We start from the raw sequence: 15,784 nt of genomic DNA, 5'->3' as shown, positions 1-15,784 counted from the left end.
CCTTTTAATGGGGAAAACAAAAACCATACAATAACATGGTTGCATAAGCACACAGACTTAAACTAATACTTTGTTGAAGTACCTTTTTTTTAATTGAAAAGTTTTAAGATACATTTTTAAAAACATAAACTCCCTCCCCCCCCCTCCCCTCCCCCTTACCCACCCACCCCCCCCCGACCTCCCAGAGCTGAATACAGGGTATAAACTTTACAAACTTAAGCTAAAATATGCTAACTAACCAAAAAAGACACATTAAATTCTATCGCACTTTAACTCCCCTTAAACATAACTAAATTACTAACAAATAATGAATAACTAATAATACATCATATAAAACTAATACTTATTCATATGCTAAATGAAACTTTTTAGTCCCATATTTATTCTGAATATACTCAATCCATCTTCTCCATTCCACAATATATCTCTGTTGCGATTGTTCTTTCAAATATATTGAAATCTTTGCCATTTCCGCCAGGTTTGAAACTTTCAAAGTCCACTCTTCTATAGTAGGCAGTTCCTCCTTCTTCCAATATTGCGCTACTAAAAGTCTTGCTGCCGTAATTAAATTCAACATCAATTTAGTATCTATAACAGTACAATCTGTAATAATACCCAACAGAAACAACTGTGGAGAAAACCTTATCTTTTTCTTAAATATCTTCTGCGTGTTCCACCAAATTTTAATCCAAAAAGCTTTGACTTTTTTACAAGTCCACCATATATGATAATAGGTTGCATCCTCACAACCACACCTCCAACGTTTAGGCTGGTAGTTCGGATACATACTTGCTAATTTTTTAGGATCTAAATGCCATCTATAAAACATTTTATAAAAATTCTCTCTTAAATTTTGAGCCTGAGTAAATTTTACATTTCTGACCCATATCTTTTCCCAAGTATCCATTGTAATAACCTCCTGAAAATTCTGGGCCCACTTTATCATACAATCTTTAACCAGTTCCGTTTCTGAGTCTATTTCTATCAGTGCATTATATATCCTTCTTATATGTGCTTGACCTTGATATCTGATTTGTTTCACCAAATTTCCATCAGTTATCGAAATACCAACTTTCTGATCTTCCTTCCATCTAGCTTATAACTGCCCATACTGGAACCAAGTTTGTACTATTTTCCTTTCTTTTAAAATATTATATGGCTTTAATTGCCATACATTCCTTTCCATCCTAAGAATTTCTTTATATGTAATCACATCATATTTAAATCCCACATTTATATTTTCTATTGCATGTTTAGGTATTGCCCAAATTGGTATTTTATAATTTAACTTATGTCGATATTTTTTCCAAACTCGCAACAGAGCATACCTTAATATGAGATTCAAGGTGCTAGCAATGGTGTTTAAAGCCCTACATGGCAGGGGTCCGGAGTACCTTAGGGAACACCTGCTGCCGGCGTCTACTTCCCTCCGCCCTGTGCGTTCCCACAGAGAGGGTCTCCTCAGGGTGCCACCGGTCAGAGAATGTCGACTGGTGGCCCCCAGGGGGAGATCCTTCTCTGTGGGCGCCCCGGAGCTATGGAACCAGTTACCGGTTGAGCTCCGGACGGCGCCCGATCTTCGCTCCTTTCGCCGCGATCTGAAAACATACTTGTTCGAGCAAGCCGGCCTGGCCTGAGGGGGGATTGGTGGGGTTTTTACTATTTTTTATTGGGGTTTTTAGTATGTATTAACTGTATTTTTTAATTGGGCATGTATTTAATTACCTTTTATCTTTTGTAAATTTCTGTGTTTTATTCTTGCCCTGTACACCGCCCTGAGTCCTTCGGGAGAAGGGCGGTATAGAAATATTAATAAATTAATTAATTAAATTAAATTAATATATGTATCTTAAAAACATTATCCACCTTCTTGTCATACAACAAATATGCATGCCAACCAAATAACAAATCATAACCCTCAATATTCAATAATCTCCCTTGTGTTAAATTAAACCAGTCACTAATTGATGATAAAGCAGCAGCCTCATAATATAATTTAAAATTGGGCATTTTAAGACCACCTCTTTCACGTACATCTTGCATTATCTTAAATTTAACTCTTGGTCTTTTCCCTGCCCAAACAAATTTATTAATACCTTTATGCCATTCCTCCAAATTTGAGTCTTTTAAGTATAGGTATCATTTGAAACAAAAATAAAATTTTTGGCAAAACATTCATTTTTACTGCTGCGATTCTTCCCAATAAGGATAATTATTGGGATAATCGCCCGGCCGCCCTGTTTAGGGTAACTCGCTCCCTCCTTAATCAGGAGGTGAGGGAGGATCCCTTATGGCAGACATGTCAAACACAAGGCCCGGGGGCCGGATCTGGCCCGCAAAGTGGTTTCATGTGGCCTGCGAAGCCATCCTGGAAACAGTGAGGGAACAGCCCCCACTGCCTTGGCCCTGGCCCAGAGACCCTCCTTTTGCCAGAGACCCTCAGATCTGTCCCACTCCTGCCCAGGCCCCCATAGGCGCCCTTGATGCGAACGATGTAGGGCTGGCCATGCCCACCCAGTAGACCATATTCACTCTAGCCACGCCCACCCAGTAGGCCACGCCCACCCTGGCCATACCCACCCGGCCCCCTGAGGGCAACCGCAATGCTGATGTGGCCCTCAATGAAATTGAGTTTGACACCCCTGCCTTACGGGGACGAGCCGAGGAGTTTAGTCATCATCTGGCGGACAAAATCGCTCAGATCCGGACCGGTCTGGACTCTGACTGGGCAGAGTCTGATGTGGAGGAATCGGACGGTCTTGAGCATGTTATCTGGACTGAGTTCGATCCTGTTTCCCCTGATGATGTGGACAGGATCATAGGGAGGCTGAGCACCACCACCTGTTTGTTGGATCCTTGCCCCTCCTGGCTGGTTCCACGCAGTAATAACTGCTTCTTTGAAGGAGGGTGTCTTCCCTGCCACCTTGAAGGAGGCGGTGGTGAGACCCCTCCTCAAGAAACCTGCCCTGGACCCAGCTGTTTTAAATAACTATCGTCCAGGCTCCAACATTCGCTTTTTGGCGAAGGTTGTTGAGAGTGTGGTGGCGCATCAGCTTCCTCTGTTGCTGGAGGAAACTGATTATCTGGACCCGTACCAATCGGGTTTCAGGCCCGAATACAGCACGGAGACGGCATTGGTCGCGCTGGTGAATGATCTCTGGAGGGCTCGGGACAGGGGTTGCTCCTCTGTCCTGGTCCTATTAGATCTCTCAGCGGCTTTTGATACCATCGACCATGGTATCCTACTGCGGCGTCTCAGGGGGTTGGGAGTGGGAGGCACCGTTTTACGGTGGTTCTCCTCCTATTTCCTGGGCCGTTCGCAGTCGGTGTTGACGGGAGGGCAGAGATCCGCCCCGAGGCCTCTCATTTGTGGAGTTCCTCAGGGGTCGGTTCTCTCGCCCCTCCTGTTCAACATCTATATGAAGCCGCTGGGTGAGATCATTCGTGGTTTCGGGGTGGGGTATCATCAGTACGCTGATGATACCCAACTTTTTCTTTCCACCCCGAACCAACCCAGTGATGCCCTCGCCGTGATGTCCCGGTGCCTGGAGGCGGTCCAGGTCTGGATGGGGAGAAACAGGCTTTGTCTCAATCCCGCCAAGACTGAGTGGCTGTGCATATCGGCATCTCGGGTCAACCAGACTATTCCATCTCTAACGATGGGGGGTGAGGTGTTACCCCCCGTTGATAGGGCTCGCAACTTGGGCGTCCTCCTGGATTCACGACTCAATTTTGAAGACCATATAGGAGCCGTGACCAGGGGGGCTTTTGCCCAGGTTCGCCTGGTGCGCCAGTTGCAACCCTATCTGGACCGAGATGCCCTACGCACAGTCACTCATGCGCTCGTGACCTCCCTTTTAGACTACTGCAACGCTCTCTACATGGGGCTGCCCTTGAGGACCACTCGGAGGCTTCAGCTGGTGCAGAATGCGGCCGCGCGAGTTGTGATGAGGGTTTCCCGATACTCCCATGTAACACCTCTACTCCGCGAGCTGCATTGGCTTCCGGTTGCCCTCCGGGTGAGATGACCTATAAAGCCCTAAATGGCTTGGGTCCGGGATATCTGAGGGAACACCTGCTGCTGGCATCAAGTTCCCTTCGTCCAGTGCGCTCCCACAGGGAGGGTCTTCTCAGGGTGTCACCGGTAAGAGATTGCCGGTGGACGACACCCAGGGATAGGGCCTTTTCAGTGGGGGCGCCTGCCCTTTGGAACCAGCTGCCAGTGGAGCTGAGGACTGCCCCCGACCTCCGTTCATTCCGCCGGGACCTGAAGACCTGGCTCTTCGAGCTCTCTGGCCCAGGCTGAGGATTAATCTTATTTTAACTGGGGTTTTATTTATGCAGGGACCAATATAATTTTTTTAAAAATTTGTTTTTAACTTTTGTATCTTGGTTTTTTAATCACCCTGTAAACCGCCCTGAGTCCTTCGGGAATGGGCGGTATATAAATGTAATAAAATAAATAAAAAATAAATAATTGTAGTTTTTTCCAACTATCTAACTCTTTGTATTTTTAACCATAACAATTCATAATTATTTTTGTATAATTTTACATTAGAAGCTGAAAGATATAGCCCCAAATATTTAATCTTTGTAACTATTTCAAATCCCGTTAGCTCTTCTAAAACAACCTTTTGTTCTATGGTCATATTTTTAGACAATATTTTAGGCTTTTGCGTGTTTATCTTAAATCCAGAAACTTTTCCATATGGCAGTATTATCTCCATCAATTCTACAACTGAATAAGTCGGTTGACTTAATGTAATAACCAAGTCATCCGCAAACGCTCTCAATCTGTAATCTTGATCTCTTATTTTAATTCCCTTAATTTTATTTGAGTCTCGTATCTTAATCAATAATATTTCCAATGTTAAAACAAACAACAAAGGTGACAATGGACATCCCTGTCTTGTACCTTTTTCAATGTTACATGTTTCTGTCAAACTATCATTGACTATTATTTGAGCTGTTTGCTTCTGATATATTGCCCTAATAGGTTGTAAAAAATTATCCCCAAACTCCATTTTCTCCAGTACCTTAAATAAAAATTGCCAGTCCAATTGATCAAAAGCTTTTTCAGCATCCAAAAAAATCAGCGCTGCAGAGACCTGGTTATTTCTTTCCAAAAATTCCAATAAATCTACAATATGTCTCACATTATTCTTCATTTGTCTACCACTTATAAATCCTGTTTGGTCACTATGAATCATTTGCTGCATCACCTTCATTAATCTATTTGCTAAAATTTTTGCAAATATCTTATAATCAGTATTTAAAAGCGATATTGGCCTATAATTTTTGGTTTGGGTAAGATCTTGATCTTCCTTCGGAATCAGCGATATAAAAGCCGTTTTCCACGATGGAGGCACTTCTCCAGATTGGATTGTTCTAAATAATTCTTTTAAAGGTTCCACCATTTCTAACTGTAAATCTTTATATTTTTTATTTTATTTTAATTCCATTTATATCCCGCCCTTCTCCGAAGACTCAGGGCGGCTTACAAGCTTAGCAGTAGCCTTCATTCTATGTATATGCCTGCTTATTAGGGCTTTCACACACACCCCAGCGGCATTATTACAAAGTCAGCTTAATTGCCCCCAACAATCTGGGTCCTCATTTTACCTACCCCGGAAGGATGGAAGGCTGAGTCAACCTTGAGCCTGGTGGGATGCGAACCTGCACTAATTGCAGGCAGCTGGTGTTACTTAAGGAGGCATTAGCCCACTGCTCCACCAAGGCTCTTATAATAAACGGCAGTCAAGCCATCTGTTCCTGGTGCTTTCCCCACCTTTAATTGTTTAATTGCTAGAATAATTTCTTCATCATTTATCGGTTGATTCATCCCTTCCCTTTGCTCTTGTGTAAGAACAGGGATATTAACTTCTTGTAAATATCTATCTATATCTACATCTTGAATCTTATCCCTAACGTATAACTTAGAATAAAATTCAACAAAAGCCTTTTTAATAAGATTCTGCTGAAACACCTCTTTACCCTTGTAATCTATTCTATCTATATTACCTGACCTGGCTTATTAACATTACAAAAAGTATTATGTTTAACATACCGTAGGTTGGTTGCCACTTGATCTGCCATCAACATATTAAACTGACCTCTTAACAAAGTAATTGCTTATTTGATCCTCTTATCAGATGGATTCAAAATTAGAGCCTTCTCTTTCCTCTTAATTTCCTCTAATTCTTTTCGCTTATGTTTGCGCCTATGTTTGTTGTCCAAATATATTAACACTCCTCTCATATAAGCTTTGCTTGCATCCCAAACAATTTCAATAGAAGTACCCTTATGCATATTTATATTAAAAAATTCTTTCATCTGTTTTTTACATTCTTCCACGTTTTCTTGATATCTAAACAAATTTTCGTTCAGTCTCCAAGACCGCCTATCTCCACTCTCTTTTTCCAGTTCCAATCATACTGGACTATGGTCTGATAAAGTTCTTGGACATATCTTAATCTTCTTAATCCTAGGAAAAAAAACAGTAGTTAATACAAAATCAATCCTAGAAAAGGTTTGTTGTCTATCAGAGAAAAAAGTAAAATCTTTTTCTTGCAAATTTCTTTCTCTCCAAACATCTCTCAATTCCAGGTCATCTTTCATCTCAAAAAAAGATTTAGGCAATCTAGCATGATTTGGTATACTTCTAAAAAGACCTTTTTTCCTTTTGTGCATCCAGGACACCATTCCAGTCTCCCTTCAAAATACACGATTCATAATCCCATTGAATTATCTTGCTGTGTAAAAGTTTATAAAATTCTCCTTGCTGTTGATTAGGAGCATATAATCCAACTAAAAGTATTTTCTTGCCTTCTATTAACAATTCAATTATAACATACCGGTATCTTCCTTGTTTGTCTGTTTCAATTAAATTAGCTGTTAAATTCTTCTTGACGTAAATAACTACTCCATTTTTCTTATCTGGAGCAGACGCACTAAACTGTGTACCCAATCTTGTTGTTGTTGTTGTTAGCTGCAAAGTCGTGTCCGACTCATCGCGAACCTATGGACAACATTCCTCCAGGCCTTCCTGTCTTCTACCATCTTCTGGAGTCCATTTAAGCTCACGCCTACTGCTTCAGTGACTCCATCCAGCCACCTCATTCTCTGTCGTCCCCTTCTTCTATTGCCCTCGATCTTTCCCAGCATTAGGCTCTTCTCCAGTGAGTCCTTCCTTCTCATTAGGTGGCCAAAGTATTTGAGTTTCAGCTTCAGGATCTGGCCTTCTAAAGAGCAGTCAGGATTGATCTCCTCTAGGACTGACCGGTTTGATCGCCTTGCAGTCCAAGGGACTCGCAGGAGTCTTCTCCAGCACCATAGTTCAAAGGCCTCAATTCTTTGGCGCTCAGCCTTTCTTATGGTCCAACTTTCACTGCCATACATTGCAACTGGGAAGACCATAGCCTTGACTATACGCACTTTTGTTGACAGGGTGATGTCTCTGCTTTTTAGTGTGCTGTCTAGATTTGCCATGGCTTTCCTTCCCAGGAGCAAGCGTCTTTTAATTTCTTGGCTACAGTCCCCATCTGCAGTGATCTTGGAGCCCAGGAAAACAAAATCTGTCACTACCTCCATTTCTTCCCCATCCATTTGCCAGGAATTGAGAGGGCCAGATGCCATGATCTTGGTTTTCTTAATGTTAAGTTTCAACCCAAGTTTTGCACTCTCCTTCACCCGAAACAAGAGGCTCTTTAGTTCTTCTTCACTTTCTGCCATTAGAGTGGTATCATCTGCGTATCTTAGGTTGTTGATATTTCTTCCAGCAATCTTAATTCCAACTTTTGATTCATCTAGCCCCGCCTTTCTCATGATGTGCTCTGCATATAAGTTAAATAGGCAGGGCGACAGTATACAGCCTTGCCGGACTCCTTTCCCAATTTTGAACCAATCAGTGGTTCCGTGTCCAGTTCTCACTGTTGCTTCTTGACCCGCATATAGGTTTCTCAAGAGACAAATAAGATGGTCTGGTACTCCCATCTCTTTAAGAACTTGCCACAGTTTGTTATGATCCACACAATCAAAGGCTTTAGCATAGTCAATGAAGCAGAAGTAGATGTTTTTCTGGAACTCCCTAGCTTTCTCCATGATCCAGCGTATGTTGGCAATTTGATCTCTAGTTCCTCTGCCTCTTCGAAATCCTGCCTGTACTTCTGGTAGTTCTCGATCCACATACTGCTGGAGTCTAGCTTGTAGAATTTTAAGCATGACTTTACTAGCATGAGAAATGAGTGCAATGGTGCGATAGTTTGAACATTCTTTGGCACTGCCTTTCTTTGGAATTGGAATGTAAACTGATCTTTTCCAATCCTGTGGCCACTGTTGAGTTTTCCAAATTTGCTGGCAAATTGAGTGTAGCACTTTTACTGCACTGTCTTTTAAGATTTTGAATAGCTCAGCTGGAATACTGTCACCTCCACTAGCTTTGTTGTTGCTCAACTTTTCTAAGGCCCACTTCACTTCACATTCTAGGATGTCTGGCTCGAGGTCAGTGACCACCTCATTGTGATTATCTGGGACGTTAAGCTCATTCTTGTATAGTTCTTCTGTGTAATTTTGCCACCTCTTTTTAATCTCTTCTGCCTCTGTTAGGTCCCTGCCATTTTGGTCCTTTATCATGCCCATTTTTGCATGGAATGTTCCCTTCATCTCTCCAATTTTCTTGAAAAGATCTCTGGTCCTCCCTATTCTATTGTTTTCTTCTATTTCTTTGCGCTGTTCATTTAAGAAGGCATTCTTATCTCTTCTAGCTATTCTCTGGAATTCTGCATTCAATTGGGCATATCTATGTTTTTCTCCCTTGCCTTTCGCTTTCCTCCTTTCCTCAGCTATTTGCAAAGCTTCCTCAGACAGCCATTTTGCTTTCTTGCATTTCTTTTTCTTTGGGATGGTTTTGGTTGCTACCTGTTGTACAATGTTGCGAACCTCTGTCCATAGTTCTTCAGGCACTCTGTCTACCAGATCTAATTCCTTAAATCTATTTGTCACCTCTACTGTATATTCAACAGGGATATGATTTAATTCATACCTGAGTGGCCTAGTGCTTTTCCCTACTTTCTTCAGTTTAAGCCTAAACTTTGCAAGGAGAAGCTCATGGTCTGAGCCACAGTCAGCTCCTGGTCTTGTTTTTACCGACTGTATAGAGCTTCTCCATCTTTGGCTGCAGAGCATATAGTCAATCTGATTTCTGTGTTGACCGTCTGGTGATGTCCATGTGTACAGCCGTCTCTTGGGTTGTTGGAAAAGAGTGTTTGCTATGACCATCGTATTCTCTTGACAAAATTCTATCAGCCTGTGCCCTGCTTCATTTTGTACTCCAAGGCCAAACTTGCCTGTTATTCCAGTTATCTTTTGGCTTCCTACTTTAGCATTCCAATCCCCCATGATGATAAGGACATCATTTTTTGGTGTTACTTCTATAAGGTGCTGTAGGGCTTCATAGAACCGGTCAATTTCATCCTCTTCAGCACCGGTGGTTGGGGCATAGACTTGGACTACTGTGATATTGAATGGTTTGCCTTGGATTCGAACTGAGATCATTCTGTCATTTTGAGGATTGTATCCCAGTATTGATTTTCCTACTCTTTTATTGACTATGAAGGCTACTCCATTTCTTCTGAGGGATTCCTGCCCGCAGTAGTATACCTGATGGTCATCTGAATTAAATTCACCCATTCCTGTCCATTTTAGTTCACTGATACCTAAGATGTCGATGTTCAGTCTTGTCATCTCTTGTTTGACCACGTCCAGCTTTCCTTGATTCATGGATCTTACATTCCAGGTTCCTATGGAGAAAAAATCTTTACAGCATCGGACTTTCCTTTCACCACCAGACACATCCACAGCTGAGCGTCCTTTCGGCTTTGGCCCAGTCGCTTCATTCTTTCTGGCGCTACTAGTACTAGCCCTCTGCTCTTCCCCAGTAGCATATTGGACACCTTCCGACCTGAGGGGCTCATCTTCCAGCGTCATATCGTTTTGCCTTTTGGTACTGTCCATAGGGTTTTCATGGCAAAGATACTGGAGTGGGTTGCCATTTCCTTCTCCAGTGGATCACGTTTTGTCAGAATTCTCATCTATGACCTGTCCGTCTTGGGTGGCCCTGCACGGCATAGCTCATAGCTTCATTGAATTACGCAAGCCCCTTCGCCACGACAAGGCAGTAATCCATGAAGGGGGTACCCAATCTAGAGTTTATCAAATATTTTTGATCAGCTGTTCAAATGTGTGTTTCCTGTAAACAACATCATTTCTAAATTGTTTCAAATACTAAAATACTTTCTCTTATGCGGGGAATTTAATCCATTAACATTCCAGGTTAGAAACTTTCTCGCCATCTTTTGCGACCTGAAGCTTTCGGAGCGTCTCTTGCAAAACCACCTGCACCCTCTTCGGTTTCGCTCCTCCCACTGCTTCACTATAAGTAGGTTCTTGAGATATGATTGTAGCTTTCTGTTGTTCTTGTTCTTGTCTCATTCGTCTGATTGCAGCCCGTGTCATTCTTTGTTCTCTAACCTCTTCTGATGGCATCTGGGACTGCTCCACTTCTGAAATTTGCTGAGATTCTTCATCCTTCTGCAAAGTAACTCCTTCAGCTCCTTGTATACTCAACACTCGAGTCTGACGCTCTCCTTCGTCCTTCCTTCCTTTAAATTCTGAAGATCGCGGAGAACCTGCCTTCAATATGTTAGAATAACAATCTCGTGCCTTCAAGATTGTATTAAGGCAATATCTCGTGCCAGCATAAGTCACCACCAAGCCTACTGGAATCTCCCATCTAAACTGAAGTTGCCGTTTCTTTAATTCATCTGCCAAAAAAGCAAATTCTTTTCTTCTCCTTAGAATTCTTGGAGGAATCTCTTTCAAAATTAAAACTTCTTGCTCAGCAACTTTAAATCTATTGTTGTAAAAGGCTTGGATAATCACATTTCTAATTGATCTCTTTGTAAAATAAACCACCACATCTCTAGGTAGTTTTCTTTGTCTGGCAATCCAAGAGTTAACACGAAATATTTTATCTATATCCTCCATAATATCTTCTGCTTGACACTCCAAAACCGGTTCGAGAGCTTGTGCCAATAACTCTTTCAGATTTTCCTTAGGGTCTTCTTTCATTCCTCTAATCCTCACAACAAACTCCATATCTCTAACATGACTACATCATCATCAATCTTTTCCATCACGTTTTCAGCTTCCAACATTTTAGCATCTAATCTCAAATTATTTTGATTGAGCTCTTCCATACGATCATCCAGACGCTCAATACAGACTGCAAGCCCTTGAAATGCAGCTAAAATGTCTGCTCTTATTTCAGTATTCTTCTCCTCAATAAGTTCAGCTATTTGCTGGGATTGTATTTTTAAGGCATCTTGTAAATCTTTTATTGTTGGTGCGGGTGCGGGTGCCACAGGAGGAGGCATAAAAGCCTGTAGTGAAGAATGCTGAACTGGTGAGGCACCAGCACTTCTAGGAACTTTAGTTGATTTAACACCCAGCACTTCTAGGAACTTTAGTTGATTTAACACCCAGTTAATTTCTGTTGCGCACTTTCACTTTCCACACCACTTGCAACTTTCTTTCAAAATGAACAGAGTTAAAGTTCAAATACTTGCTATTTCAATATTCTCCTGCACAGCTCTGCCTGCATCCAGGTAATCCAGAGTTAATTGTTGATTGCAGGGATGGTTGCAGCGTCCTTGGAGCCTTGGAGCAGAGGAGTCCTCGAGTCCGGAGCTAATTCAGGCTTCGGGGGGGCTCTCACCCTTCAACCCCCAGAGTTTAAACTCTGGTGGTCTAGGGGAGCTCTACCCCTATCTAAACGCTCACCCCCCCCTCTTCTCCCGAGGAGAGGGTTTCCGAGCTGCAAAACAGCTGATCGTTGCTGTTTTAGCGGCTCCAACGGAAAACAACGGGGCTGACGGCCAGAACGGCCGCCATCGACGGAGCCTTGCCACCCGGAAGTCCTTGTTGAAGTACCTTTTGATTGTAGACAACATTCAGTCTTTTGGGGCTGCCTCTTCAGGTCACCCCACAAATTTCCAGTTGCATTCAGGTCCAGGCTATGGCTGGGCCATTCCTAAACTTTGATCTTCTTTTGTTAATTTATAGATATGCTTTGGGTTGTTGTTATAATGAAAGGTGAAATTCCTCTTCAGCATAGAGGTTTTGTGTCAAAATTGACATATTTGAAACTGTTCATAATCCTCTCCAACTTAACTAAAGCCCCAGTGAAGAAAAGCACTCCAAAGCATAATGATACCACCCCTATGTTTCATTGTGTGTATGGTATACTTTTGGTGATGCACAGCATGGTTTTTGCACCAAACATACCGTTTGGATTTATGTCCAGAAATTCAACCTTGGTCTCATCAGACCATAACACATTCTCTCACATGCTTTTGTGAGACGATGTAGATTTTTGCAAAAATGCAGCCAAGCTTGGATGTTTTGTTTTGAAGAAAATGCTTCCATCTTAGAACTTCGAATATAGAATAACAGAATTAGAAGGGGCCTTGGAGGTCAATCTAGTCCAGGGGTCGGCAACCTGAAAAAGGAAAAGAACCACTGGGAACCGGTTCCATCACACATAAAAAAAAGTGGGAGCCGCGTGTGTGTGTCCATGCATGCGCAAAAAACGTTTTGCACATGCGCAAAACGGTTTTTTCTTGCGCATGCGCGGACGCGCACGCTTGCCATTTTTTTTTATGTGTGATGGAACCGGTTCCCGGTTGCGCAACGGCGACGGCCCGTCTGCAAAGCTGCCGCTTTCGGCAGCCTGCAAACGTGCCGCGGCAGCTTTCTCAAAGAGTGGCGCCGCTGCCCGTTTGCGCAGAGGTACGCGCGCACCTCTCCGAACGACCGTAGGTGCGCGCGGACCTCCCCAAACCTTTGGAGAGGTGCGCACGTACCTCCGCACGAACGGGCAGCGGCGCCGCTCTTTGAGAAAGCTGCCGCAGCACGTTTGCAGGCTGCCGAAAGCGGCAGCTTTGTAGACGGGCCGCGGCAGCTTTCCCAAGAAGCGGCGCCGCTGCCCATTCCGAGAGGTGCGCGCGCACCTCCCCAAACCTTTGTATCCTCTACCTCTTTTCCCCGATTCACTGGAAGAAAAAAGAAACGGTTTCTCTCTGGTTCACAGAACAGTTTCCTTCGTGGAAAGGCAGAACCAAGGGTGGCTCAGTGAAATGAGGGAAAAACATTACGAGTACAACTAAGGGTGAACTTGGCGCCTACGACCATTATAGGAGTATAATGCAGATCTGTTCACTGCTGTGTCCAATTAATCCCCCTTCCAGCCGAAACTACCTTCCTCGCCTCTTTCTTTAAAAAAAAAACATTGAAAACGACCGGGGGGGAGGAGTGCTAATTCACAAGTTGAACAAGGATGCTACCTGCCATGCTATTCTTCGTGTAAGGTAGGAAAATTCGAGGCTGAGAATGGGGAAAAATATCTGCCGAAAAGAGATCACCCACTGGTCCTATATTTGAAAACAAACATCGTGGATGAGAAAATTCAAAATAACCTGAGCCCGCCTCGTAGCCCAAGAGCCTGGAGACTGAACCGCTCCGGCAGCCCCGACCGCGGATCCGCCTCTCGTCTCGAACCGATGACGCTTCCATAGGCGCAGTCAGATCGTCTGTCCTTTTCCCGAGCCTGGGTGTTTCTGGGTATCGCGAGAATTGCTCTGTCGGCCGGTCACGATGCCGGCAGGGACGGGATGGCTGAGGAGCTGTGCTGCGAAGCCCACCGGGTAGGCTCAGCCCCTCGGCCACCTGTAACGAAATGGCACCTCGAGATCGACCGGTAGTGGCACCTCCGTCCGCCATGCGCAAACGCGGGTCTCGAAAGCGCCTCAGGTTTCGGGCCGAAGACGTCTGCTTAGAGCGGCAGCTTTGCAGACGGGCCGCGGCAGCTTTCTCAAAGAGCGGCGCCGCTGCCCGTTCACGTGGAGGTACGCGCGTACCTCTCCAAAGGTTTGGAAAGGTGCACGCGCACCTACGGTCGTTCGGAGAGGTGCGTGCGCACCTCTCAGAATGGGCAGCGGCGCCGCTTCTTGGGAAAGCTGCCGCGGCCCGTCTACAGAGCTGCCGCTTTCGGCAGCCTGCAAACGTGCCGCGGCAGCTTTCTCAAAGAGCGGCGCCGCTGCCCGCGCGGAGGTGCGCGCGCACCTCTCCAAAGGTTTGGGGAAGTGCGCGCACACCTCCGCCCATTCGGAGAGGTGCGCGCGCACCTCTCCAAACGGGCAGTGCCACTCTCCATTTGGAGAGGTGCGCGCGCACCACTGCCCGTTCGAAGAGGTGCGCGCGCACCAGGCGGCTGGGAGCCGCAGGAGACGGCTCAAAGAGCCGCATGCGGCTCCGGAGCCGCGGGTTGCCGACCCGTGATCTAGTCCAACTCCCTGCAGGAAAATCTGTCATTTCAGACAAGCGACTGTCCAGTCTCTTCTTGAGTTGGGTTTTTATAATTAGTTGGGTTGGGTTTTTATAATTAGTTTTATTTTTAATATGTATCAATTACTACGGGCATAGTTGTTTAATCACTTTTTAATTTTTGTATCCTGTTTTTTATTATGTATTGCCCTGTTCACCGCCCTGAGTCCTTCGGGAGAAGGGCGGTATACAAATTAAATTATTAAATTAAATTAAATTAAATTAAAACCTCCAGCGATCGAGCACCCACAACTTCTGAAGGCAAAGCCCTTCACTTGGCTGTAGAGGGGGGGAGCAAAGCTTGAATTTATGGGGGCACATCTCTATTCTCTTGGGGAGTTTGGGGATTGGAGTAAAGGTCCATTTCCCAAAATGCTTTTGGACTCCCTCTGTTTTAGTTAGATAGTAACAGTGTGCTTTCCTTTACCATTAAAATTAATATCATAGAAATTAATAGTCCCTATGGAAATGAGAATGGCCTCCACTGTGACACTTTTCCCAAGGCCCTGAAGAGATGCTTCTGCCAATGGGCCTGGAGACCCCATCAGGTGGCTCACAAGATTTGTCGCCAAGGGGACGTGGGATCATTGCTTTTTGTATTGTTTTTATATTGGGATTTTATCCTTGTAAGCTCCCCAGCGCCGTTGAGTTGAGCAGCCATATATTTTTAAAAAAATAAATAGTTAAATTGAAAGGTTTTAATTTATGCTCTTTATACTGTTTTCAGAATTGGCCAACTATGAAAAGAATGTGAATAGAGCTATTCATAAATACAATGCTTACAGGTAAGATTTACACTTTGTGAACAATCATCTAATCTGTTTCATATGGAATCTCTTATCACTGTTTTAGAACAGGGCTTTTCAACCTTTTCATCCATTGTACCACTTTTAGGATATGGCAACATCTGAGTACCACCATTCGCCTAGCAAAGTGTCAAAAACTTGATGACCAAAAAAAAAAGGAAAAAAGTGATGAAGTTCAGGTAGTCCTCAACTTACAACAGTTCGCTTAATGACTGTATGAAGTTACATTGGCACTGAAAAAAGTGCCCCCCAAGCCACAGCCAAGCAAGACACCTGCCTGCCCGCCTGGCGGCGCTCTTCCTCCTGTCTGAGGTTTCCATTGTTGTGAGCATTTCTGTTGCGGATTGGCAGCATGGGTGGGGTGGGGGGGTGTTTGGTTTTTATTCCCCCGGTCTGCTGGGTGGTTGCAGCAGGTTTTGGTCACTTCACATGACCCTGGGACACTGTGATCGTCATAAATATGAGTCAGTTGCCAAGCATCTGAATGTAAATCACAAGACCCTGGAGATGCTGCAACATTCCAGCTGATCGGTGGTTCT

At 44.1% G+C, this 15,784-nt stretch overlaps 1 protein-coding gene across 3 annotated transcripts in view; it reads left to right on the top strand.

Moving 5' to 3' along the window:
- The window catches only part of POLB (DNA polymerase beta), a 63,145-nt gene that overhangs the window by 2,478 nt on the left and 44,883 nt on the right, over positions 1–15,784 (top strand). For 2 of the 3 annotated variants that reach the window (XM_081334068.1, XM_081334066.1), the window contains exon 2: positions 15,167–15,224. In XM_081334068.1, the coding sequence (XP_081190194.1) occupies positions 15,167–15,224 (58 nt within the window). Of the gene's footprint in view, positions 1–15,166; positions 15,225–15,333; positions 15,425–15,784 lie in introns of all 3 variants that reach the window. The other variant, XM_081334067.1, reaches the window with a different exon arrangement.

This window comes from Vipera berus, assembly GCF_964194415.1.
Source record: "Vipera berus genome assembly, chromosome: 8".
Lineage (NCBI taxonomy): Eukaryota > Metazoa > Chordata > Lepidosauria > Squamata > Viperidae > Vipera > Vipera berus.
This window is presented reverse-complemented; position numbering and strand designations above follow the sequence as displayed.